Source organism: Raphanus sativus, chromosome 6, assembly GCF_000801105.2.
Source record: "Raphanus sativus cultivar WK10039 chromosome 6, ASM80110v3, whole genome shotgun sequence".
NCBI classification, from domain to species: Eukaryota; Viridiplantae; Streptophyta; class Magnoliopsida; order Brassicales; family Brassicaceae; genus Raphanus; species Raphanus sativus.
In genome coordinates, this window is record NC_079516.1 from 30,569,838 (window position 1) to 30,597,144 (window position 27,307).

A 27,307-nucleotide genomic window follows, 5' to 3' on the forward strand; every position below is an offset into this window, starting at 1 on the left:
AATAATTATTTATTTATAGTATTTTGTTTTTTTCAAACATTGGTTTAGGATAATTATAAGATGCAAAAAATGTTGTACTATAATTTCGTTACAAATTAAAATATTCTTTTCTTATAAATATTTAATAGTATTTTTATGTTAAAAAATATCAAATCAAAGAGAACAGTAAAAAAATTGTATATTTTAAATAAAAAGTATTAGGTTAAAAATATATAAAACCTACAAATTATTTTAATTATAGTATTCCTTTTTGAAAGAAACTTATTTTCAAGGTTGAATAAAATATATGGATTTAAGATAATTACAAAATCAGTAAACATTGGTTTTAATATGAAGAATTTTCTTAGTAACAAAAATAATTACAAGATATGCTTTTTATTATATAAAATTTCGTACCCAAAAGTCCTAATAAGCATAATCATGACAAATGGTAATTATATGTTTAAGATTATCATATGTTTTAAATAACAATTTTTAAAAAAAAAAACTTAAACCAAGAGAATTTCAATAGTTTGTTTTTATAAGTCGTAAATAAAAAAACTGAAAAGAAAAACATATATTTCTATATAAATAATTATTAATAAATTATTATTTTTTAAATGTGGGTATAGGATAATTACAAAATAGAAAATATTATTTTCAAGACAAGTTTCGCTGCAAAATAAAATGTTTACAAAAATATTATTTCTTATAAATATTTAATAGTATTTTTCCTGTTAAAAATATTAAACCAAAGAGAACTGTAAAAACTATTCTTATAAGTTTACTTTAGTTGTGGTATTCATTTTATAAAGAACCTTATTTTCAAGGTCAAATAAAATACATAATTTCAAAATAATTACAAAGTCAATATTAGTAATTAACAAGATCGTGTCACATGTCAATTATATATTTAGAATTGTTATATGTGTTCAATAACAATTTTCCTTTTAAAAAACAAACCAAAGGAATTTTAAAAGTTAGTTTTACTTTTTTAAAAAGTCTTAAACAAAAAAACTGTAAAGAAAAAATATTTTCATATAAATAATTATTTAATAATATCTTTTTTTTTAAATTGTGACATGTGTCAAAAATATGCTAACTATATAAAGTTTGGTTCTTCAAATTTGCTAATTAACATGATTACGACATGTGTCAATAAATTTTTAAGATTATGACATGTGTAAAAAATATAATATAATTCTCTTTGGTTTAGGATTCAAAAGAGATTTTAAAAAAATTTCATTGCAAAAATAGTCTTTTAAGGTTCTCCGTAGGATTTTAGAGAAGGAAAATTACTCTTACATAGTTTTTTTACATTACATATTGCTAAAAATATCTGATAGTAATTTTCATTTTTTAAAACAATTCTAAAAAATTATTTGTAAAAACCTATTTAAAAGTAATTTTTTAAAAATGTGAAATTTGTCAAAAATATGATACAGTTCTCTCTGTCTAGGATTTTAAAAAGATTTAGAAAACAAAATTCTCATTACAAAATAGTCTTTTACGGTTCTTTTTAGGATTTTAAAAAAGAAAAATAAGTAATACATAATATTTTTATAATTATATAATGTTAAAAATATTTAGTTATAATTTTCAATTTTAAAAAGTTTATAAAAAAAATAATTATAAAAATATATTTGAGAAGTAATTTTTCTTTTTTTTTACAAAAAATATTTGCTTTTAAAGATACTAAAGAAAGATAATTATAGAAGATAAATATTAACGTTTTAAAAACAAAATACCAAACAAAAACGTATTATAAAATCCTAGAAGTACAATAAATTATTTAATAAAACTCATGAAGAAAAACTAACTATAAAATAAATAATATTCTTTATTTAAAAGATTAAAAAAAATAATATTGTAAAAGTACTCTTATTATTTTCTTATAAATAAATAACTTTCATTTTTCAATAGATAATTGTATGTTACAAAATTATAACCAAAAATATCTACAAATATTTCATATCTGTATTAAACTTATCTTATATTAAATAATTTTCTTAATTCATTATTTAATGATATATTTACATAATAAAATTTTAACTAAAACTGAATTAGAAAAATACGATATAGTGAAAAAATGTAATAATATGACGATGAAGTCTTAATTGGTATTGACCAAGCAAATATAATATCACTTACAGTGACAGTAATGATAATCTATTTTTATGAGCAAACACCAATATGTCAAATATTTTTAACAAAGTCGTTAAACACTGATTTAAAATAACGAAATACATTGGGCGAAATGGGAATACACTGGGCGAAACGGGAAAAAGTCTGTCTCCCAAGAGAAGAAGGCGGGATTGGTTTCGTATGATCCATGAGCTTAACCTGGCTTTATTAGCAAAAATATTATGGAGACTAGTCCAATATCCTGATTCACTTGTTGCCCGGGTATTGAGAGAAAGATATTACAGATTGAGTTCACCATTACGGGTAACTTCTGCTAGTAGCCCATCTTATGTATGGACTAGCATTACAGCCGCAAGAAAGCTACTGCTTTTGGGAATCAGACAGAAAATTCATTCGGGATACAAAGTGAAAGTGTGGGAGGATCCATGGATTCCAACAATTCCCGTTAGACCAGCTAATGCTTTAGCTCCAGTCGTGAACCCGAATATGAGAGTCAGCGAGCTTATAAATCAAATATCAGCAGAGTGGGACGTTGGGATACTGGAAAAAATATGTTGACCCGGATGATATATTACATATTAGGAGTTTAGCCATAAGTTCTGGTCATCGGCGAGATACTTACTGCTGGAATTTTACAAGAAATGGGAAATATACAGTAAAGTCAGGATACTGGGTAGCAACGAATCTACTAAAATAAGAGGATGAAAAAGAAGTATTGGAGCCCAATATCACAAAAATGCAGGCCTTTGCCTGGAAGATTAAGGCACCCACGAAGATATGTCATCTTATTTGGCAATTGTTGATTGGTCATATGGCAGTTACTCGGAATTTAGTGAGACGAAACATGAGATGCGATGACGTCTGCCCAGGGTGTGGAGAACCGGAAGAGTCTGTAACCCACGCCATTTTTGAATGTCCTCCAGCCCTTCAAGCATGGGCTTTATCAACAACTCCAACAAGTCCGGGTAGATTTCCTGTGTCAAGCGTTATACGAATATGTACTACCTATTTTGGAGGAAGAATGACATAATGGAACCGGAAAATGACAGGGATCCTTATCCTTGGATTATCTGGTACATATGGAAGGCTAGAAATGATAAACTCTTCAGGAGGATAGACAGAGATCCATTGGAGCTCGTCAGATATGCTGAAAGTGAATGTCAAGTCTGGTATAAAGCAAATGAAAGAATTCCTGCACGGGTTCAAGAAGTTGGTCGTCAAGATTCCCAAATCCTAAGTTTGGGAAATATCTGCTTAGTGGATGGATCATGGACATTAGATGCGCCTTTCTCGGGTTGTGGATGGGTATGGATGGACAATGCTGGCAACATCCTACTGATGGGAACACGTAATTTGAGTCGTCGTGAATCACTCTTGCATTCAGAAGTGGAGGCACTACGTTGGGCAATGGAGAATATGCTGCAACACTCTTCGTGTCAGCTATTTGAGACGGATTGTAAGGAACTGATTGCCATGATAGAGGCTCCTAATGCATGGCCGAGCGTTGCAACGAAATTGGAGAGAATAGAGACGCTGCTGATATGCTTCCCGGACTTTCATATCATTCATGTACCATGTGCTCAAAATAAGATTTCTGATCTTTTAGCTAAGACAGCTAGATCTTTCCATAGGGAGTTACTTTTTATTGGTTGTTCTATTCCGGTCTGGTTACCCAGACCACCTCAAGTTTGAGTAATAGAATGGCCTTTTGACGGAAAAAAAACAAAATTCCTTATAAACAAAGTAATTACAAGATTAGATTTTCCTTATAAATATTTAAGTGATTTTCCTTATAAATATACAATGAGTAGATAGTTATTTTCATTTTTACAAAATCATAAACTTAAAAGATTAATATATTTTTTTATCTTATTATATAATTTTTTTTTTTCAAAGTTGCTAATTAACAAGATATTGACACATGACAATAGATGTAATGTAATGACATGTCTTACAAAATTCATAAATATGTAATAATTTAATATTTGATAGTAGTTTTCCTTTTTCTGAATCCTAAAATATTGTAAATCTATATGAAACTAATTTTTCCTTTTAATAAATCCTCATTCACCTTTTTAAAATCCTGAACAAAAAAGAATTATAAAAGAAAAATAGTAGTTTTAATTTTTTTTTTTAAAGTTATAAGATCCTAATTTTTGATTGCTTACAAATATTATAAAATCCGAATTTTTAGATACATTTATAATATATGAATGTTGTATTTCCCTTATTTTATATTTTTTTAGTATCAATATATGTCTCTCTTTTTCATTCCGTTAATATAATTTCAAAAAAATTTGTCACTACTATTCTTTGTATTATATTTTTTGGTAGCATTTTACTTTTATCTTATTCTTCATGAATAGTCATAAGAAAATTAGGATGTTTTCATGTTTGGGTTTATATGTGTTTGTTCATACAGTATTTTTATATACATATTTGATATTTTTCAGAGTTTGGTAACTAAAAAATTATTATTATTATTAACGCCCTAATTGATCTTTATATGTGTTTGGTAAAAAAATCAAAATTTATGCATTATTTTATCACATTTTCTGCTTTACCATGTTGTACTCTTCTTATAACTCATTTTAGTTAAGGTGTTATAGTGGAATATTAAATTAAGAGCATAAGAATGTCTATGACGTTCTCTACGACTCGATTGACTCGATTCAACTTTCTAATTCACTGTATTTCACTCTAATTCATATTATCGAGTTTGGGTTTGATTTAAAATTTTGGCTCTATATTTTTTTATCTAACCTTAAATACAAAGTTTCTAATAATTGCTTATGCACTATAGCTACATAAACTTATATACCAACCAAAATTTAAATGAAATAATTTTTTATTCCTTAGATAATTTTTACACAATATATATAAAAATATTCCATTTACGATAGAAAGTTTTCCAATTTTTATGTTTATCTTGAAATTGAAATATATCAAAACCCGTGCAATGCACGGGTCCATACCTAGTTTGTATATATTTCTCAAGTATTTAAACCAACTGTTTTTTGATAATATTTAAACCAACTTAAAAGTACCATATATATTCTGGATATTTTATATACATTAAATATAAAAATAATTAATATATATAAGCATATAAATCTATTTCAGATACATTCGGGAATCTGAAATACTCTAGTTCGGATCGGATTCGGTTTGATTCTCTAAATATTAAAATTTTGAATAATTTAGATATTTAATCATGATTTGGTTTGGGTTCCCTTGACCAAAAAAAAACAATTTGGTTTTGGTTTGGTACTACTTTTTCGTTCGGGATCAGTTCGGTTTTTTGGATTCAGGGTTTTTGCTCAACTCTAATATTGACATGAAAAACAAATAGTAATACATTTTATAAAATATATATCCGCGCGAATGCGCAGATCAAAATCTCTTTTGCGATTAAATTAAATGTTGCAACTATAAGGTGTCACTAGATTTTGATCTGCGCTTTCAAAGCGCGGATTTATTTTTGGTGAAAACTTTATATAATCACATTTATATAATTCGTCTTCTATATGCATTTATATAACCCGTTTCATATATGTATTTTATATCCGAGTTTATTTTTGGTTAAAACTATATTGTAAATGTATTTTTAGGTTTTTAATTTTGAATTAGATATTTTAAATATAAATCAATATAACAGTTTTATAGTTTTGATCGGTGTTTTGAAACCCGACTCGGACCTGCCGTTGAAGGGGTTACCGGTTGGTAACCCGATATTTTTAGTATTGTGATTTTTTTAATGATAAGACAAATTCGGTGATCATAAGTTGGAAATTTGTTTAAAATATATTTATATTTTTCAAAATTATTTTAAATGATAATGATTGTTGTCAAAATTAATAATTTTAGAATTAACTAAAATCTTAAAGAATAATCGGCATGCTATTATTGAATTTAAATAACTTACCAGTCAAACCAAACTCATAACGGAACCAAACGACTTCACCGAAAACTTTAGTTCTGTTCGACAATTTTCAACCCTATTATCATTTCGAATCAGAAAATATTCAATAGTAGATGAGATTAGATTTAGAAAAAAACGGTCTAAAACCAAACCATTAAATAGTTTAAAAAACGACGCAGTTTCAAACATGACTGGTTGGAAAAATAATAAAACGATGCAGTATCAAACATGGAAATAATCACAGACAGAAATTGAATTAGGTCTGATCACAATATACGGATCCAAAGAACCAACCCAAAACCGACCCAAAAATCAGGGTCCCGAATCCGATCAGACCCGGGGTAAATATTCAAATGAATTTTAAATTGCTATATCCGAAGAACCGATCCGAACCCGATCCGAACCGAGAACCAAATGAGTACCCGAAGATACCCGAAATGTGAATATATATCTAAAAATATATGTTATAATTATATTTATAATTATTTTAATATTTTAAATTAATATCATAAGTTAACTATAGTAGTCATTTTTAGTACTTTTAAGTATTTTTGGATAAAATATGATAGTTTGGATAAAAGTTTACCCAAAAAACTGTATAGAATGGATATTTTTGGTTACTTTGGTTACTTTTGAATAATTTGGATACGAAAATTTGAACCTAATCGGATACTTTGGTTACTCTGAGTATAAATAACCAAACCCGTTTTAGATAGTTTGGTTATTTGGTTATTTTTCAGGTTCTTATGCATGAGAACCGAACCCACCCAGACCCGGAAAAATCCGACTCGAACCCGATCCGAAAAAAATAAAAATTGAATCTGATTTGTTAGTCGGCCCAAATGGCCCAAAAAAGATGATGTGAGCAATGGGCTGGATTTAAAAAAAGTGACCCAATATAGATGTGTTATTAATATTACTTGATTGCCCTTAATGAAATATGCAATGTTATTAAAGAAAGGAGTATTTTTAGTAAAAAAACCAATAGGATCCTGCTTTAATAGTATAGATAGATAGATATGCTGAAAAAAAAAGTGTCATAAGTTTCTTTTTTTGGTATGACGGCATGGCATCTTGTTCTAGTCCTAGAACATGATAGTTATAGGTCTTATGTGATCGTAAAACGCGATTCGCTGATATTTTGCTGGATCATATAAATATTCTATATGCATCACAATTAATAATTCAACGACGAGTAAAATGGAAACAGTATCTTGAACAGTACATATATTTCTATAAATTTGCAACACGTATTCACGGATAGTAGCTATAGGCTACGTTTGATATGGAATCATTCCAAAAAAGGTAAATTATTTGAAAGTGCATTTAATATCAAAATAAATAGATCAAACACTCTTTATTATTAAACCCATGAACAACTATAAATCCCACTTTCAAGAAAAAAACCCTAACGATATTTTCCATCTCTCCCTCTTGTCTGGTCATGGAAGAAGTAAGAGAAACTTTACCTACTACTTTTTTGAAACCTAATGATCAATTTCAAAGCCCTTTCTTGTTGGTTACTCAAACCAAAAAGGAGTTGACAACAACACGAACCCCTAAAACCAGTCGAGGTCGACAGAAGATAGAGATCAAAGAGATCACAGAAGACAGCAAGAGACATGTAACGTTTTCGAAACGACGCCGTGGGCTTTTCAAGAAAGCCGCCGAGTTGAGCGTTTTGACCGGTGCAAAAATCGCCGTGGTCACGTTCTCTAAATGCGGTAGGATCTACAGCTTTGGCCAGGTGGACTCGTTGATGGACAAATATCTTCCCAAGATTCCAGTGAACTTAGAGGTATGTTCAGGTGATGATTCAGCGGAGGAGGAAGGGAGGCCGTTGTGGAAGAGGCCGGTGGAGAGCGTGCCGGAGGAGGAGTTGGAAGAGTACATTATGGCGATGAGTGTGTTGAGAGACAAGATAGGTAAGAAGATTAATGACATGGGGAGTATTGTTCCTGCATGGCCAATCAACATGATGGGTTGGAAACCGCAGATGGATATTCAAAGCATGGGGGATGTGACTGATGGGGTTACTCGATGCCGACTAGGTCAAAACGGATGATTGATTAGTCACTGGTGAAGTATTCCTCTAATGAAATTCTAAAGTACTTGATTTTTATCTTTGTTGAGTTCAGTTATATGAACTCATTTCATGTCATTCAATTTAATCCTTATTTTCTTGTATTATTATTACTTTGAAAGTTAAACCATATTTGGGTTTTGTTTAAGTTATGTTAAGTTTTGCATTCATAAACCTACTCCAAGTAAATAAAGGGCTTACGGATTTGATGTAATAAAGCCCTTTTCCCTTTCATCATACGCGAGCCTTGATGTTTAGCTGAGAGGCAGTCTTTGCTAATGCCAACGACACAGGTAAATCATTTTTCCACCAGATTTCTAACTATGAACATCATAACACAAACACGTGTGCTTAAACCACTAGCCTATCACATCCAGTGGTCCTAGTCCTCTAAGATAAAAACCAAAAATGGAGTAGAATTGGTTTGATAAGCTGTGTAGCCAATGGTTAGACAAATGAGTCGGTAATAGATTTCAGTTCTTATGGCTTTAATTATGAGCAGATTTGTCATAGTGTGTATAAGAAACACGTTTGTGATGAAAAAAGTCTAACACGTTTTCCCAAAGATTCTTATAACATATAATGGTATAAGGGGATAAAAATATTTATAAATTTGACATTAAACTTCTCACGATTTGTTTAACGAAAAGAGATCATGAGGAACTTATGCAAAGGAAGAGGCCACCATGTAGTTGTACAAGAAGAGTCTGACGGGGAAGGTAGTTGAGGAGACTATCCAGAAGATGACGCGAAGCTTAAAAGATGACGTGAGGCAAATAAAAGAGGGTTTGATGCACACAATGGCGGAGGTAGGAATAATTTGTATAGGGGTCATAATAATTTTTTTTTATATACATAACTACTGATACAACAAAATAAATAAAGCAAGGGGTGCATCTGAAGGATTGAACACATATTCACAGGGATCAAACAGTAATTTTAACTGAATATTTCAGAAAATTCATCTAAACTTACATTAAAAATAAAATAAATATAAATTTGATAGGGGTCATATGACCCCCCTACTGCCTCACTACCTCTGCCACTGGATGCACACACGTATTATGTTGTAACAAAAATAATCAAAAAATTTATGGGAAAATTGCCGGAATAAAAATTTGGAGTGATTGTCCCCTTGGTATAAAATTATCACTAAATTGATCATAAAGTATAATATTTTTCATAATCCCAAACTAACGTTCATCAACCAAATTAAACATATTAAACATAATTAAAAAACTTAACAGTTGAGCTAAAATTAAAATGTTTAGTAAAAAGAAAAAAAATATTAAAACAACAATTAAAATCAAAAGGAAAAACTTAATCTGGTTCTTTTGTTTCTCTTTTGGTTTCTCCGCCTCTCTCTCTGAAGACAAAGAACATGGCGATTCTGTGTAGAATTTGATTCCAATAACAATAGCCTACCCTCTTTATCACTAGCTGAAAAAACCCATCTCATGGTTGTACCTAATTCTCAAATACCACATATTGTATAGAATGCATCATAGAATAAGAGTTCGTGAAAATTACAAGACAAACTACGGAAAAATTATAAACTGAAGAAGAAAAAAATGGAAAATCGTTGTTTTTTATATTTTGACAAAACAAATCGATCAAAACACATTTTAGGACATAAGAATATTTTCTTAACTGAAATTTCTTAATTTCGCAAAAACAGGTTATCTTATCCGTGGAAAGCACCTTCTACATTATTAGAACTATGGACAAAAATCATGTATGCAATTTTGACTAATTGTAGACGTTCGTGTAATTTCTAAATTTCGCGTTCCTGAAATTTTAAAATACTTCATAAAAGTAAAAACTAAATTCGACAGAAATGTAGCTTTCTTTATAACTAGTAGAGTACATTTTCTCCATATTTAGAATTTTAATTAATAGTGGATTGTTTGTTCTAAAGAAAACGGACAGACTTGTTTATTTTGGAATTCGTTTTCTACTAACTCATTTTGTGTAGAAGACGAATTAAAAGTAGAGTGAAAGTTAAAAAACTTTATTTATCAAAGTTTTCAGCAAAATAAAAATATGTGTTTGTGTATATGAAAGATTTATTAATTATTTATATTTTTAAACATTTTTTGACTCATAAAACTTTTTGTTTCATTAATTTGAGAAATAGAAAGGGGTAAAAAAGACAAAATGAACAAAAATAGTTTTATACCAAAGAGACAATCATGCCAAATTTTTATTTCGTTTTGAAAATTTTCTCAAATTTTAAAAAGCATTTTGAAACAAGATCATAATAAAGAGGTTTTACATGTTATATATAATATTAGTTTTTTTCTTTCTTTCTTTCTTTCAAGAACATTATTTTATGGTTTTTAATCGTCCGTATTGAAAAGAAACACCATGCTTTCTCCTTTTATTTCCTTTTCTTGTTATTACTCAAAGACTAGTCGTATCTAATATAGAATAGATCATAAAAACAGAATACCCTTTAGTCACGGAACTCATCCATGAAGCTCTTGTGGAACTCAGTGAGACGGTTAACGATTGCCGGAATCTTATCTTCTCGAAGAAGTATAGTGCACCTGAAATGCCATGTTCCCGGTACCTACATCAAAACAGACAAGATGTATACCAACGGTTAAGTGATGTTTTGGTTCGGTTTTCTCAGCTTTCTCAGTTTCATCAAACCTGTCTAAAGCCAGAACCAGGGACTACAACTATTCCAGTAGCGTTTAGAAGGCGTTTGCAGTAGAAGGCGTCTGGTGCAGTCTTAGCAGCTTCTGCAGCTGCAATTGCCTTTTGTGGAATGTTAATGCAAGGGAATAAATACATAGCTCCTTCTGCTCTATTGCATGTTACACCTTCTAACTTGTTCAAAGCTTCTTCAAGGGTCTGCGTGGTTAAGCTCAAATACCATAACAAAAATGTAAAACCATTATTGTTAGTAAGTTCTCTGAGAATCACTAACCTTTGCACGTGTTGCTTAAGACGAGAGAGTCCCCTCTTTCTCTGCTATGTATGAATCATAGGAGTCATCACCAGGCTGATAAAATTACGGAAAAAGCTGTTAAACTCAATTACCATTGGTCTGCAAGTTAACTGCTAGAGATGTTTTGATACCTTGGGTGGGCTCATGACGAGGCTGGCCAGAATTTGACCAGAGATGTTGGAGCTAAGATTCACAGAAGCCACTTTGTATATCTGTTCTCTAACATCAGATGTGAATCCAGTAACCTCCATGTAACCACCTCTCTTCCCACACTGTCCGTAGTACCCTATTTAAAGAGAGGAGTCCATTTTTGAGACAAAGCAATGATCAAATGAAGAAAGAACAAATTTTCAAACCTTTGTGTTGGACCCAATTTTTGAAATAGACTAAATGGGCTATATTTAAAATGGGCCGTAAAAGAACAAGACCCATAGCGACGTCAACGAAGTAGAAAAGGAGGTCGCCGAAGTCGAGAAGGTCGCGGAAGCAGTTACAAGAATAGCGGAGTCGAGCTTATAAAAGGGAGAGGAGATCAATGCTAAAGAGACAGCGAAAATCCTAGAGAGAGAGCACACCACACATTTTCACCTTTCTCACTTCGTTTTAGATCTTACTATTGATCGATCTCCTTGTTATAATCGATCTCTTTGTTATTCCTTGTATTCGACCTCTTAATCAATAAAAGTCCATTTTTGTCAACCGAATTCCGATTACATCGTTGTGTTCTAAGGATATCGTTGCCTACATCTTTTGTCACTTACCTAGTTTACTTACAAACACTACAAAATACTGAGTGTAGATTTTAGGTTCTACATTTTGGCGCCGACTGTGGGGAAGATAAACGAAAAACATGCTTGCTAAGAACCCGATCTAGGATTTAATACACTCCTAGGATGCTTCTCTGGATGGTAAGGGGATAGATCCTTGCAAGTATAGAATCCGAGACTCAATCTTCTTCAAGGTTTGTGGATTGTATGGTGACACAAAGAGTTATGGAAGGGACTCCTTGATACTCCTAAGTAATCAATCTCGGATATGACACACCAGGAAGGATTACTCTTGTGGGTTTGTTAGATATGACACACTAACAAGGACTCAAGAGATCTCAGACTACAAAGAAGCTTGCAGCCGACTGTGAGAGAGACAAGAGTCTGAAAATAATAGATTGGATACTTCATTTAGGGTTTCCGAGTACATATATATAGAGAGAGCAAGGAACAGGCTCCTTGATCTCTTAATGTATCATAAAATCAAACCATAGTCTAAAATAAAACATAAGATAAAATATGAAAGTCTGAAAATCCTAAGTACATCAAATGAGTGATAGGAAAGCAACATATGGCCTCGTTAAAAACCTATCTTTGGAAAACCCAGTGGGACAAAACCAAAGATAGGGAAAAAGAGCACACATATGTTACTTGCTCATTTGATGACTATCTAGAAAAAGAAATAGCTTGAATTGTGGTAAGTGTGTCTTGGTTGATCAAGCTTCTTCCAAGACTTTCTTCTTGCTTCATGGATGTCTTAAGTAGTCCTCCAATGGCTTCTTTGAGTTGCTTGCTTCTGGCTCGAGTCATGGGACCCTTAGGCATGGTGAGAGCATCTTCATCAGTTGGTTCCTCCATGGTCGCCTTGTCTTCTTTGCTTGACTGGTCCATGATCATATCATCCCCTCCCTCTTGAAAAGGATTTGTCCTCAAATCTGGTTCATCTGCAACAAAAAAGATCAAGTCAGTAACATTGAAACTGTTGCTTATATCATACTTACCTTGAAGATCAAGCTTGTAGGCATTGTCATTGATTTTCTGGATGATCTCAAAATGACCATCTATCCTCGGCATCAGCTTGGATTTTCTTTCTTTGGGGAATCTCTCCTTGCGCAAGTGAACCCACACCATATCACCTACATCAAAGATCATCTCACGCCTGCCCTTGTTTGCTCTCTTAGTGTACTGCTTTGTCTTCTCAACAATATTCTTTCTAGCCTGCTCATGGATCTGCTGCACCATCTCTGCTTTCTTTTTCCCATCCATACTGACCCTAGCACACTCAGGTAAAGGCATTAGATCCAAAGGAGAGATGGGATTGAACCCATAAACAATTTCAGAAGGAGAATACTTAGATGCAGAATGCTGAGCATGATTATAAGCAAATTCACAGTGAGGCAAGTATTCTTCCCAAAATTTCAGATTATTTTTAATGAATGCACACAAGAGAGTTCCAAGAGTTCTATTAACTACCTCAGTCTGCCCATCAGTTTGTGGATGACATGTAGTAGAGAATAACAGTTTAGTACCTAGCTTAGACCAAGGAGTCTTCCAAAAATAACTAAGAAACTTAGTATCTCTATCAGAAACTATAGTCCTAGGCATGCCATGAATGCGCCCAATCTCTTTAAAGAACAGGTTTGCAACATGTAAAGCATCATCAGTCTTATGACAAGCAATGAAGTGTGCCATTTAAGAAAATCTGTCCACAACCACAAAGATAGAATCCTTACCTGTCTTGGTCCTTGGCAATCCGACAACAAAGTTCATAGATATATCATTCCAAGGGTGAGTAGGAATAGGTAAAGGAGTATACAAACCGTGGGTTTGGATCTTTGACTTAGCTGCTTTGCAAGTTGCACACCTTCCACAGATTCTCTCAACATCTCGTTTCATGTGTGGCCAAAAGAAGTGATCCTGCAAAACCTTAAGAGTCTTGGCAATACCAAAGTGTCCCATTAAACTTCCTCCATGGGATTCCCTGACAAATAAATCTCTCAAAGAACAGTTAGGCACACACAATCTATTATCATAGAATAAGAATCCATCCTGCCTAAAATAATGTCCTGCAGCATATTTCTCACACGATTGGTAAGCTTCCTGAAAGTCAGCATCAGTTGCATACATATCTTTAAGTTGTTCAAATCCTAGCAACTTAGCATCAAGAGTATTCAAGAGAGTATATCTTCTTGATAGTGCATAAGCAACTATAATTTCCTTACCTTGTTTGTATTTGATCACATAAGGAAAGGTTTCAATGAATTCTACCCATCTGGCGTGTCTCTTGCTGAGCTTGCTTTGTCCCTTGAGGTACTTGAGAGACTCATGGTCTGTGTGAATGACAAACTCCTTTGGCGATAGATAATGCTGCCAAGTCTGTAGAGCTCTCACCAAGGCATATAGTTCTTTGTCATAAGTGGCATAATTGAGAGTAGCTCCACTTAGTTTCTCACTGAAGTATGCTATGGGCCTTCTATCCTGCATCAACACAGCACCAATAACAATTCCTGAGGCATCACATTCAATTTCAAATGTTTTAGAGAAATCAGGAAGTATAAGAAGAGGAGAGTTAGTAAGCTTCTCTTTAAGGATTTGAAATGAGGTTTCTTGTGCTTCTCCCCACTTGAATCCTACATCTTTCTTGATAATCTCGGTCAGTGGAGCTGCTAGAGTGCTGAAGTCCTTCACAAATCGCCTATAGAAGCCTGCTAGCCCACGGAAACTCCTTACTTCATTTATGGTTTTAGGAATTGGCCACTCTTGTATGGCTTTCACCTTCTCTTGATCCACCTTTACTCCATCTGCACTCACAACAAAGCCTAGGAAGACCAAGTTATCCGTACAGAAAGTACACTTCTTAAGATTAGCAAAGAGCTTTTCTTTTCTCAAAACATCAAGAACAGTCCTAACATGAACTATATGCTCTTCTAAGCTCTTAGAATAAACAAGGACATCATCAAAGTATACTACCACAAACACTCCTATAAAATATCTAAGTACATGACTCATCAATCTCATAAAGGTACTAGGAGCATTAGTTAAGCCAAAAGGCATCACCAACCACTCATACAAGCCATGCTTAGTCTTGAAAGCAGTTTTCCATTCATCTCCCTCTTTCATCCTAATTTGATGATACCCACTCTTCAGATCTATCTTAGAAAAGATACTAGAGCCATGCAATTCATCAAGCATATCATCTAATCTAGGAATAGGGTGGCGATACTTCACTGTTATGTTGTTGATGGCTCTGCAATCAACACACATGCGCCAGCTACCATCTTTCTTAGGCACAAGGAGTACTGGAACAGCACATGGACTCATACTCTCTCGGATGACCCTTCTCCATCAGCTCCTCCACTTGTCTTTGCAACTCCTTAGTCTCAACAGATTTGGTTCTGTATGCTGGTCGGTTAGGAAGAGTGGAGCCAGGAACAAAATCAATCTGATGCTCAATCCCACGCACTGGTGGCAATCCTATGGGGTTATCTTCTGGAAACACATCAGTATATTCCTGCAAAAGAGAGACTAGTTCACTAGGATACTCCTGTGTAAGATCAGTGACTGTTAGCAAATTCTCTTTAAACATAAGTAAAACAATAGATGATTGAGAGTAGAGAATTCTTTTGATATCTCCCTGTTTGGTATAGAGGCTGTGATGTTTCTGATCAGGTTTGAGGTCTATCTGTTTCTTTTTCTAAAGCTGGAGCTGATCCTCATGAACTTCCTTAGGTGACAAAGGTACCAGCACTGTCTTCTTTCCATTAAACTCAAAATAGTGCTTGTTGGTGAAACCATCACGAACCACTCGCCTATCAAACTGCCATGGTCTACAAAGAAGGATATGGCTAGCTTCCATTGGTAATACATCACACAAGACTTCATCCTCATATCTACCAATGGCTATAGGTACCAGCACTTGATTGGAGACTCGCATCTCACCTTTCTCATTGAGCCATTGCAGCCGGTAAGGTCTAGGATGTTTCTGTACTTTCAGACCCAATTTCTTCACCATGGTCTCACTAGCTACATTGACACAGCTTCCACCATCAATAATAAGGCTGCACACCTTTCCCTGAACCAAACACCTAGTGTAGAAGAGGTTCTCACGCTGCTCAGTTTCTTCAGTCTTAGTTTGCAAGTTCAAGAGTCTTCTTGTCACCAACAACCTTCCTTTAACCGGTTCTACTTCACTTTCTTCACCAGACTTTTCCAGATCAGAACCGGAGTGCTCTTCTTCTGATTCATACTCTCCATTCTCAAGTAGAATCATAACCTTCTTGTTGGTGCACTCATTGGCATAATGTCCTCTTCCTTGACACTTAAAACACTTAACATCTCTAGTTCTAGAGCTTGTAGCTTCTGCCTTGCCTTTCCCTTTGATGTATGGGATGCTAGGCTTGGATTCTTCTTTCTGCTGAGGCTTGCTGTCCTTCAGATGAGATGGTTTCTCTTCTTTAGTGTACTGATACTTGCTGTACCCATAGTTGCCTCGCGAGTGATGCTTTCCCTTAATCTGTTGCTCCACCAGAATAGCTTTGTGCAACATCTCTTCTATCTCTATATAGTGCTGCATCTCCACACTGTCTTGTATCTCGCGGTTAAGCCCTCCAAGAAACCTTGCCATAGTAGCTTCTCTGTCCTCAGATATACCAGCCCTCAACATCAGCAACTCCATCTCCTGGTAGTACTCTTCCACAGTCTTGGATCCTTGTGTAAGTCTCCTCAATCTTTGATGAAGATCCCGGTGGTAGTGGTTAGGCACAAACCTCTTGCGCATAAGAGACTTCATCTCTTGCCAAGTATCAACTGGATACTCTTGATTCATCCTCCTAGTAGTCACCAGTTGATCCCACCAGCTCAAAGCATAATCATAGAACTCAGTTGCAGCAAATTGAATCCTCTGAGCATTGGTGTAGTGTCGGCAGTTGAATACAATCTCAATCTTCTTCTCCCACTCAAGATAAGCATCATGATCAACTTTGCCATGGAAGGGAGGGATTTTAAGCTTCAAACCAGAAAGCTCATCACGGTAAGGTCTTCTTTCATCATGATCACGACGAGTTCTCCTTCTACTACCTCGTGATGCTGAGGAAGAACCACTTCTCCCACTTCTGTGGCGCTCATAGTAGTTATCAGTCTCCTGTGAACCAGCATGCTCTTGTGGAGTGTGAGTTCGACGGTTCCTTCTGGACTCATTACTGTGACCTTGACCAGTAGCTTGTCTGATTTCATTTCTGATCTCTTTCATGTTTTCATTCATCATCTCAGTCATGCTTTCCAACATGGTTTGCTTCAACTGAGCGGCCATTGCTTATATCAACAGTTTGTTCTTTCTCATCAAGTCTGCTTCCTCATCAGTCTCGTTGCCCATTGTTACCAGACTTGAGAAAATTAGGCACCAGACTTGAGAAAATTAGGCACCAGACTTGACTGTAGCTACAGTACTCGCCCATCAAGGAAGAAGCTGCTTATATCTTGATCTTTGTTCACCACTCTTCAATCACAAAAGTGTTTACCTGAAATCAATAACAAACTCAGCCAGTAAAAGAGTTCGAAATCAAAATCAAATAAGGACACAAAACAAGAAATGAAACATGCTGCAAGGATCTCAAGAGTCTTTTCAAAAATCACAAGATCAACACTGTCTATTTATCAGATTTCAACAAAACAAGATCAGATCTATCAATCTTACACAGGTTAATCAACAGATAGGATGATAAACTGACATAAACAATAGATCTAACACAACAGTAACAAGATTTGAACAGATCCAGAGTAGATCTATAAGATAAACTCTTAGATCTATCAATTTCGAAACAACAAATCTCAGATCTATCAGTTTTGAAACACACAACAACAGATCTAGCAATACTGAAATGAAAGTGCATCAAATCGACAGAAACAACACAACAAAACTCAGATCTATCAATGGTTATGAAAGCCAAGAACAGATCGAGTGAAAGTTTGAAGAAAACTAGTACTTCCCTATCCAGATTTGCTCTGATACCACATAATACACTCCTAGGATGCTTCTCTGGATGGTAAGGGGATAGATCCTTGCAAGTAGAGAATCCGAGACTCAATCTTCTTCAAGGTTTGTGGATTGTATGGTGACACAAAGAGTTATGGAAGGGACTCCTTGATACTCCTAAGTAATCAATCTCGGATATGACACACTCGGATATGACACACCAAGAAGGATTACTCTTGTGGGTTTGTTAGATATGACACACTAACAAGGACTCAAGAGATCTCAGACTACAAAGAAGCTTGCAGCCGACAGTGAGAGAGACAAGAGTCTGAAAATAATTGATTGGATACTTCATTTAGGGTTTCCGAGCACATATATATAGAGAGAGCAAGGAACATGCTCCTTGGTCTCTTAATGTATCATAAAATCAAACCATAGTCTAAAATAAAACATAAGATAAAATATGGAAGTCTGAAAATCCTAAGTACATCAAATGAGTGATAGGAAAGCAACATATGGCCTCGTTAAAAACCTATCTTTGGAAAACCCAGTGGGACAAAACCAAAGATAGGGAAAAAGAGCACACATATGTTACTTGCTCATTTGATGACTATCTAGAAAAAGAAATAGCTTGAATTGTGGTAAGTGTGTCTAGATTGATCAAGCTTCTTCCAAGACTTTCTTCTTGCTTCATGGATGTCTTAAGTAGTCCTCCAATGGCTTCTTTGAGTTGCTTGCTTCTGGCTCGAGTCATGGGATCCTTAGGCATTGTGAGAGCATCTTCATCAGTTGGTTCCTCCATGGTCGCCTTGTCTTCTTTGCTTTACTGGTCCATGATCATATCAGGATTTCTAAGCACGATTATGGATCCAAATCAATCTGGAATCCCTCAACAAAGAACCGACAACGCCGATCCGATCGGAGCCGATCAAGGGATCAACCTACCGATCGGATCAGCTAACGTGAGCGGGATCAACGATCTGACCCAGATCCTGCAAGCTCCTTCAGCCGGAGTCCCTCCTCCCGATCGATCCGGACCCCGAGTCTGGAGTCGAACTGGAGATAGATCTCCGATAGACAGTTCGCTAACCCGAACTCAACCAATAAGACTGATTTCCCCCATACAAATAACCCAAGCAAGGGAGGAAGTCGCAGAGCTTCGAGGCACGGTTCGAGCTCTCCTAGACAAAGCTCAGGAGCAGGAAATTGCTCATCGAGCAATTACAACTAGGCTAGAACAAACCGAAAGAGAATTCGCCGAACATCGAGCTAGCATTTAGGACAGATCCCAGACGAATCCGCTGCCTCGAGCACCAAACGGCGGAGCTTTCGGGACCCCCGGTTTCTCGAGTGCTTGATCGGGACATTATCCCGGAGATAATTCGCTTAACAACACGTATACTAGCCCGATCCCCCGAAACCTAAGTTTCAATGGAACCGGAGAAAACTCAACACGAACCCAAAGCTCCCCGATCACACCTCTTCGTACCAATGGTGTCACCAGAAGAGCCAACAGAGTTCGATTCGAGACCCCGTCTTCGAACCAACGAGCTTCCAGAGTCCATCACTCAACGACGGAAGATTTCGAGCTACCTGGCACGGGTCTCGACCAGAGTAGACGAAACGAAGTGCCGCCCTTTTCTCCTACCGCCATTGGAACTCCGCGAAGAGATGACTTGAGGACCGATGGAGGAAATGGGAACTTCCAGGAGTACATCGATAAAAACGATACCGAACTCAAACGACTACACACCATTATGCACATGGCAACAAGCGCAGCCCCAGTTATCGATCTCGCTATTGAGGAAACCCGAAGGACCCCCTCACAGAAAGAATCTCGGGGATGAAGCTAAGCACCATCGGGAAAATTAAATTCCCCGAGTACTTTGGAAACTCAGACCCTAAAGCTCACATCCGAGCCTTTAGACTCGCGATATCCAGAGCGCATCTCAACGACGATGAAAATGAGGCAGGGTACTGTCGTTTCTTCGCAGAGAACCTCACGGGCTCCACCCTAGAATGGTTCGCCGGCCTAGAAGAAAATTCGATCGATAACTTCACACAACTAGTGTCGGCGTTCCTAAAGCAGTACTCGATGTTCATAGAAACCAGAACAACCGAAGCCGATCTATGGAACCTCAAACAAGCACCCTTCGAGCCTCTAAGAGCTTACATAAATAAATTTAGAAAAATCAAAGCGAAAATCGCAAACCTCAACGATGGAGTGGCTCTCGCCGCCTAAAGAATGGTGTGTGGTTCTCCTCTAAATTCAAAGAAGAAATGTCGGTCAGGGCCCCAGTGTCACTAGATGACGCGCTGCATCGAGCATCATTCTTCGCAGCGTACGAAGAGGACGTAGCTAACTTGAAAGAACAATTTTTGGCAAGCAAAAATGCCGCCAGGAAAAAGACTTCGACAACTAAAGAAGCACCGACCAAAGGTCAACATTCTTACGCAATAGATAACTCCACGAAAAACAAATCATCGACTGTCGACCTGAACAAGCATTACGACTTCCACAAACGGAAAGGACATTCCACTGAGGAATGTCGAGCTGCGTTACGCGAAAAGGAGAGAAGGGAGGAAGAAGAAAACTCTCAAGAAGATGAACCCCCTTCGACTCCAAAAAGCGATAAAAAGCCGAAAACGTCTTCCTACAAAAGGGCTCGGGAGGTGGAGGCCGAATCACCAAACTCGCCACCACCCGCTCCCAAAAAGCGGGTCGACATGATCTCGCTAAGCACAAACAGGCGAGATCGATACGACGTCCAAGGTACGACAGCGACCTCGACGCAAGGAAACATAACAATCACTCTCGGACTCCATGAAGAATTCGACCTTGTACCAAAAAGACAACCGATCAAGCCAAAACTAGCTAATAGAATTACAAAACTCAGAAAGCATTTAGAGGAGATGAGGCCATAAGAACTCAGAAACCGAAATAAAAACAGCATGCAGCAGCCCAGCTACAAGCTGTCTAGGGGGCAAAGGCAATACCAGTCCGCATGGAGAAAGAAATGGCTCCCCCCACTATAAACAGTCAGATCATACGACGTATTGATTTTATCTATGGAGGATCAAAATTCTGCAACTCCGTCAACTCAATTAAGGCTCACTAGCGGAGAATCCAAGAACCTCTTTCCGGCCCTGACCACGAAATTACATTCGACGAGAATGAAACCGCAGGCCTTGATCAACCACACGACGACGCCCTCGTTTTACGACTCGATGTCGGAGGATGCGAGCTCTCACGGATCATGATCGATACCGGAAGCTCAGCCGATGTCCTATTCTACGATGCCTTCAAACGAATGGGATTCACCAAAACTCTCCTTAAACAAGAACCAACCCCGCTCATCGGATTCACAGGAGAAACAACTTACTCCCTAGGATCTATCGAGCTCGCAGTCACTACCGGAGACGTTAGGAAGATCGTGGAGTTCATCGTAATAGATCGACCGGCACCGTTCAATGCTATCTTAGGAAGACCCTGGCTATACAGTATGAAAGCAGTGTGAGGGGTTAAACTCACACCTAGATTTCAGATCAGGTTCAGTGTTTAGAAAAGATTAGGGAAAGATAATCGCGGGCTGAATTCCGTAAGAACTTGTAGAATGAATGATGATTTTATTGATGATTTTGGTAAAGAATGGTTACAAGGAACGTTCTCTGATGATTACAAAGATAATGAGAATGTTACAAAGATCATGAAAGTATTGTGTCGAATAAGGGTTGAATCATTCTTCTTTCTTGATTTGCTTTCTCTTTAAATAGCCTCAGGTCCCGCTTGATCGTCATCAACTGGTTCCCGAGATCTTCTCCGTTTATTGAGGAATCCGCAACAGCTTCCCTTTGACCGAGTTCTGCGCTCCTTCTGTTACGACGTGAGCTTCCTCTTCTCCGTGACCTCTTTGGTAAAAGTCCTTAGCTCTCAGCCTCCGGCTCCAGCTTAGCTCCTTTTAGATATCGAGCTCGTGATGGGCCTGTCGTGGCCTGTTATCATCTTTTATTATTCAGAGTCAGCTACCGGGCCATATTCGGGCCCAACAGTTGCCCCCAGCTCTCGAGATTAGGTTTCGTTATTCTCGGGAGCTAGACCTAGCCGCCCAAGCTAGATTCTCTTGTTGAGATCATGATTACTAGCTATCTCAACCATATTTATTTTTATCTGATCGAACGGCTGTAAATTCCCTTCGATTAAATCGATGGTTTGGATTAATAGGAGTTTGAAATGTAGTTTTCGATTTTCGAGACATGATGGGATATAAAGCTGCGAGTATTAACTACATGTCTCTCCACTTCCTCCACGCCTCCGACGGTTTCCAAGGTAACTTCTCCCTCTTCCTTTATTTTACGGCACGTTTTTTTCTTTTTTTTTATCTCTGTTTCGAATTCGATTTTCATCCCTAAGTTCTTTAGAGAGTTCATTCTTGCTCATCTCAACCCGATCCTTCCTTTTTTGCCTCTCCTCTCTTTTCCTTTTACTTACAATGAGTAAGAAAGAAAGCTCCGGCGCAATTCAAATCTCCACTTCCGGTGCTCGTCTTATGAAGGTCAAACAAGAAACCGGAGAGAAGATGAAAGACACCGGGAAGAAGAAAGTTAAAGACTCGATCGGGGCAAGAGTCAAAAGGATGAAGAAGAAAGGTGGCAAGAGCGCCTCCTCTGGACCTCACTTTCCGTCGCTCTTAAGGAGCCAAGACGTTACCAACCTTATCGTTCAAGCCCATGGCAAGAGTGACCTAGCTAGGGATTGTAACGAAGACGAAACCCCCGAAACCGTTCCGGAGGGTTGGTTCTGCGTTCATGAGAAGTACATCGCTAAGTGCCATCTTAGGTTTCCTCTCCCCACCCTCTTGCTAGACCTCCTAGATCACTATCATCTGGCCCTTCCTCAACTTTGTCCCTCGGTTATCCGAGTGATAAACGGATTCATCACTAGGGCCAAAGAGGAAGGAGTTATTGTGGGTTTGACCGAGCTGATGAGTCTCTTTTCGATAAAGGAGAGTACTTCCAAGGATGGTGGAAGCGGTACCTACTACCTCCCCGGTCGTCCAGGGTTAGGCGTCTTCAAGTTTACGGCCAGTGATGATGACTGGCGGAAGAAGTACTTTTATGTCAAGATTGACCCCTCGACGGTTCCTGTAGGCCGAGACCTCAGGACCTCTTGGTCTGATATCTCTGGTTAGGAGTTTAGGGAAGTTTGCATTTTTATTTTGCTTATCGTGATGTGTTAACTGCTTTTGATTAACTTGTAGAGATTGAGGATCCTATCAAGTTATCCGGTAAACTTACCAGAGCTCTCCATAGGAAGCTGCAGCATAGTCCCAATAACTGGGCAGCTTATACCACTACGAGAGTCGGATCGGCCAGGTTTCCTGAACGATACCAGACGTCCTTCCCTGATTCAGTGACGGTTGCTGGTTTAGATGGTAACCTTCTACTCCTAATTCATGATTTTTACTGTCTGAATTTGTCTCATGTGATTAATGAATCTTTTTCATGATTTAGTTTCTGAGGGTGATTCAGTTTTCGAAGTTTCATCCGGAGCAAGTACTTCCGAGAAGACTCAATCACAGAAGATGCCTATTCAGCCTTCCTTCCGTTCCAGGGGTAGATCGACCAAGGCTGCCAGCTCCTCTAGAGGAAGTGACAAGAACCAAGGAGGATCCTTCCTTGACTCTGTGAAGGAGGCTCTTGACGAAGGAGGCTCTGCTCCTGCTAAAGGTGTTGGCTCTTTGGAGCCTAAAGTTCAGGAAGTTGGCCTTCCCTCCGAGGTCCCGATGACTGAAGCTGATCCTCAAATGGTGAGGGACCCTCCAGAATTTGAGCCCCGAGGAGCAAGAGGTCCCGAACTGACCAGGTTGACAGACCTTCGAGGTCTTCCTCCTCCTCCTCTAGGGGAGGAACCGTTGGCTGGAACTTTGCTTATTCGAAGCCTGGACGGTTTTGGATGATTCGTGGGGTTTGGCTACTCTGATGAGGCATATGAAGAGTACCGGGTGTTCCCTCCCCTCGATCTCCAATCTCACGCACAAGGATGAGTACGTTGATATTGCCCATCATATGCGTCAGGTATGAAGTCTATTCCAACTTTTAGCTTTATCTTTGGAAGATTTTCGCTGAACCGTTTTTTGTTTTCTGTAGCTTGCTGGCGCTATTAACAGGGCTCAGTTCAAATTTGAGGACGCCGTTCACAATGCCCCCAGTGCTGAGGAATTAGCTCAGATCACTGAACTGGTCAAGGCCAACAAGGCTGAGCTCAATCAGACTCGGGCTCTGATCTCGGATCTCCAAGCTGAGGTAAAGAGACTTGGCTCCAAATCCGATGCTCAGCAGGGGACAATCGAGAGCCAGTTGATAGATCTCCAGGTAAAGAATAGGAAGATTGGGGATTTGGATGCTGCTCGGAAGATAGCCGAGTATCAAGTCAACGAGCTGATTACTTCAACCCAGAGCAGCCAGAAGAACAAGGAAGCCGAGGTCAGGCTAGCCGTCCGGAGAGGAAAGAAGGAGGTAGCTGACGCATACAACAAAGTTCTGGTTGTTGTCAAGGAGAAGTTCTCCAAGAAGAAGGACTAAGTCGATCTCCTGGTTCATGCTCAAGAGATTCAAGCCAACACCGAGCTCCTGAAAGACATGCTGGACGGCGAGATTAAGAGTACGCAAGATGAGTATGATCGTTTGGTGGCGATGATGCCGGAGGCTGTTGCGGCGTACGAGAAGGCTCAGGTCTCAGATTTCTCGATCGACAAGCTCCCTCTTCCCCAACTCTCTGAGAGCTCAGGTACTTTCGAGGTTAATATGTTTAATCTCTCCTTTTCTGAAGAGTTCGGTTCTAATTTGGGATTTGTGGGTTCTTACTCAGCCCCAGTCGAAGCCGCCCTTGGAGGTAGCGATAAGGAGATGGAGGAGGAGGTTCCTGAGGAGGAAGATCCGGCTGGTAAGGGAGCTGAGAAGAGCTCAGATGACAAGGAAGTTTAAGAGCTGAGGCTCTTTCATGTGTTCTTAGGATTTCCGCCCAATGGGCTTTGATTTCTTTTGTTTTAAGACTTATGGCCTGAGGAGGCTTTTAAACCTTTATCTGTTCGTACTTTGAATCTTTGTTAGCCTGGGGAGGCTTTCAAACACTTGTTTAATTTCAAACTTGGTTTTCAGTTTTGTTTTGAGTTTTTGGCTTTAGTCGTAAAATATGACAAATTGATCATAATCGGATTTTATGATAAGTCTGGAAGACTTTGGTCGTTTTTAGTTCCTTAAGAGGAATTCTTGGAGTATCAGGATTAGCTTAAGGTTTTTAGGAACCTAAGTTAAATTTGGACACCTTTGGTGGGGGTTCTTGGGAACCTGAATTTGTTTGTGGGATTTTAAGACCCATTGAGACTTGCTTAGGATTTTAAGACCTTTCGAGGTTTGATAAGGATTTTAGGACCTTTGTAATTTAAGGATTTCAAGACCTTTGAGATTTGATAAGGATTTTAAGACCTTGGAAATTTGATAAGGATTTTAAGACCTTAGGTCCAGGTTCGTTGAGACCTGATATTGCTTGAAGGGTTTTAAGACCTTTAGTGGTTTATCAATTTTGATTTCGTTTGAAGGATTTCATGTCCTTAAAGATTGTTAAGGATTTTAAGACCTTAGGTCCAGGTTCGTAGAGACCTGAGCTAATCCGAAGGGTTTTTAGGACCCTAGGTCCGTGTTTGCAGGGACCTGTGTTGTTAAAGAATTGAGATATCGAGAATAATTGCTTTATTGATAATTGGATACATGGTATCATAGTAATCATACAATTGCCGCTTGGGCTATGTGATTTTAATCAGACATATGCCTCATTTGGTTGTGGTGAACAAAGTGTTGAAATGATGTTGGGGCTGCACTCATGACGGAGTTGCCTACGTACCCAGTCAAGGGATCAAGCCTAACGTAGTTCAGGAATTTTAGGTACCTAATGATAATATCTCTTAAGATTCGTGGCGTTCCACGATCTGATTTCAGGTACCCCGGTTCGCACCTTTCGGAGCTTGTAAACGCCAGGTCGTACCACATGGATGATCTGATAGGGACCTTCCCAGTTGGTTCCTAACTTCCCAGCATCTGGTTCCTTGGTTCCTTCGAAAACTTTCCTAAGTACTAGGTCACCTACAGCGAACTGTCGGAGCCTGACTTTGGAATTGTACTGTCGTGCCATTGCTTGCTGATAGTTCTGAATGCGAATCAGAGCTCGGTCCCATCTTTCCTCGATTAGATCGAGGCTGTCAGTTAGGAGCTGATCATTAGCTGCGGGATTCGACGTACAGAGTTCCCGGCAGAGGCTACCAGCAATGGTTTCAGCTGGGACGACAGCTTCCATCCCATATGCTAAGGAGAAAGGGGTTTCTTCTGTAGCTTTTCGTGGGGTGGTTCGACATGCCCAAAGTACTTCAAGTAATTTTTCTGACCAGAGTTCCTTCTGGGTTCCGAGGCGTTTCTTGAGGTTTGCTAATACTGACTTATTAGCAGCCTCCGCCTGTCCGTTTCCTTGAGGTCGGCGAGGTGTTGAGAAGGTCAGGCGGATATTCCACTTGTCTCAAAATATTTTGAAATCGTGGGATATGAATTGTCCTCCATTGTCGGTTACGATTTCGTATGGGACGCCGTGTCTACACACGATTTCTTTCCACACAAATTGCTCGACCTCGACCCTGGTTACCTGTTGGAAAGCTTCAGCCTCTATCCATTTTGTGAAGTAGTCTGTTAGGACTAAGAGAAAGCGTAGCTTCTTCTTTCCACTTCCTGATGCTACTAGTGGTCCCACGATGTCCATGGACCATCTTATAAATGGATAAGGGGCGGATATGTTGAACAGCTTTTCCGCAGGTTGGTGTATAATCGGTGCATGCCTCTGGCATTTGTCGCATGAAGAGGAATAGGCCTCACAGTCTGCAATAATGGTAGGCCAGAAATATCCTTGTCTTTTGATTCTGATGGCTAGAGCTCTTCCTCCAGAGTGGTTCCCGCAGGAGCCGTCGTGCATTTCCTTCATGAGTCTCATAGCAACGAGGCTATGGACGCATTTTAGGTAAGGTCCGGAAATGCTTCGTTTGAGGAGGACAGATTCAGTTACGCAATATCTCGCGCTTAATGCTTTGAGCTTTCGAGCCTCCCATTTATTGGGTGGAGTTTTTCCTTCCAGGATGTATTGCGTGATTGGAATTCTCCAATCCTCTCTCCCTACAACTTTGTTATGAAGAGACGAGGGAGGTTCCTGTTCGGGACCTGGTGTCGTGGTGCCCCCGGAGGTATTGGTAGGATTGGGCTCCAGGGAGTCTGAATTCCGAGGAATACCTCCAGATGAATTTTGGAGAGCTGAACGGCTTCTGGTTTCAACTCTGCAGACGAGTGGGTCCGAGTTGGTGCCCCCGGGGGTATTCTTGAGATCAGGCTCCAGGGAGTCTGAATTTCGAGGAATACCTTCCGTGATTTGGATTGTGTTCCCGGAGGTATG

The 27,307-nt window shown here is 38.1% G+C and overlaps 4 protein-coding genes across 4 annotated transcripts; 2 read left to right on the forward strand and 2 right to left on the reverse strand.

Moving 5' to 3' along the window:
* Window positions 1–7,490: 7,490 nt before the first annotated feature.
* Window positions 7,491–8,111, forward strand: LOC108829458 (MADS-box transcription factor 23). Its single transcript, XM_018603110.1, has one exon. It carries the CDS (start codon window positions 7,491–7,493, stop codon window positions 8,109–8,111), a length of 621 nt encoding a protein of 206 aa, XP_018458612.1.
* Window positions 8,112–10,584: 2,473 nt separating this feature from the next.
* On the reverse strand, window positions 10,585–10,928 carry LOC108829459 (alanine aminotransferase 2, mitochondrial-like). The gene is made up of 2 exons (XM_018603111.1): window positions 10,785–10,928; window positions 10,585–10,701 (listed from the first exon to the last, which is right to left on the reverse strand). Exons 1-2 carry the CDS (start codon window positions 10,926–10,928, stop codon window positions 10,585–10,587), a joined length of 261 nt encoding a protein of 86 aa, XP_018458613.1.
* A 4,618-nt stretch (window positions 10,929–15,546) lies between these two features.
* Window positions 15,547–17,160, reverse strand: LOC130495741 (uncharacterized). Its single transcript, XM_056987235.1, has 3 exons — window positions 16,929–17,160; window positions 16,730–16,829; window positions 15,547–16,618 (listed from the first exon to the last, which is right to left on the reverse strand). Exons 1-3 carry the CDS (start codon window positions 17,158–17,160, stop codon window positions 15,547–15,549), a joined length of 1,404 nt encoding a protein of 467 aa, XP_056843215.1.
* A 2,943-nt stretch (window positions 17,161–20,103) lies between these two features.
* Window positions 20,104–21,341, forward strand: LOC108829457 (uncharacterized). The gene is made up of 2 exons (XM_018603109.1): window positions 20,104–20,596; window positions 21,010–21,341. Exons 1-2 carry the CDS (start codon window positions 20,104–20,106, stop codon window positions 21,339–21,341), a joined length of 825 nt encoding a protein of 274 aa, XP_018458611.1.
* The last annotated feature ends 5,966 nt before the right edge of the window (window positions 21,342–27,307 follow it).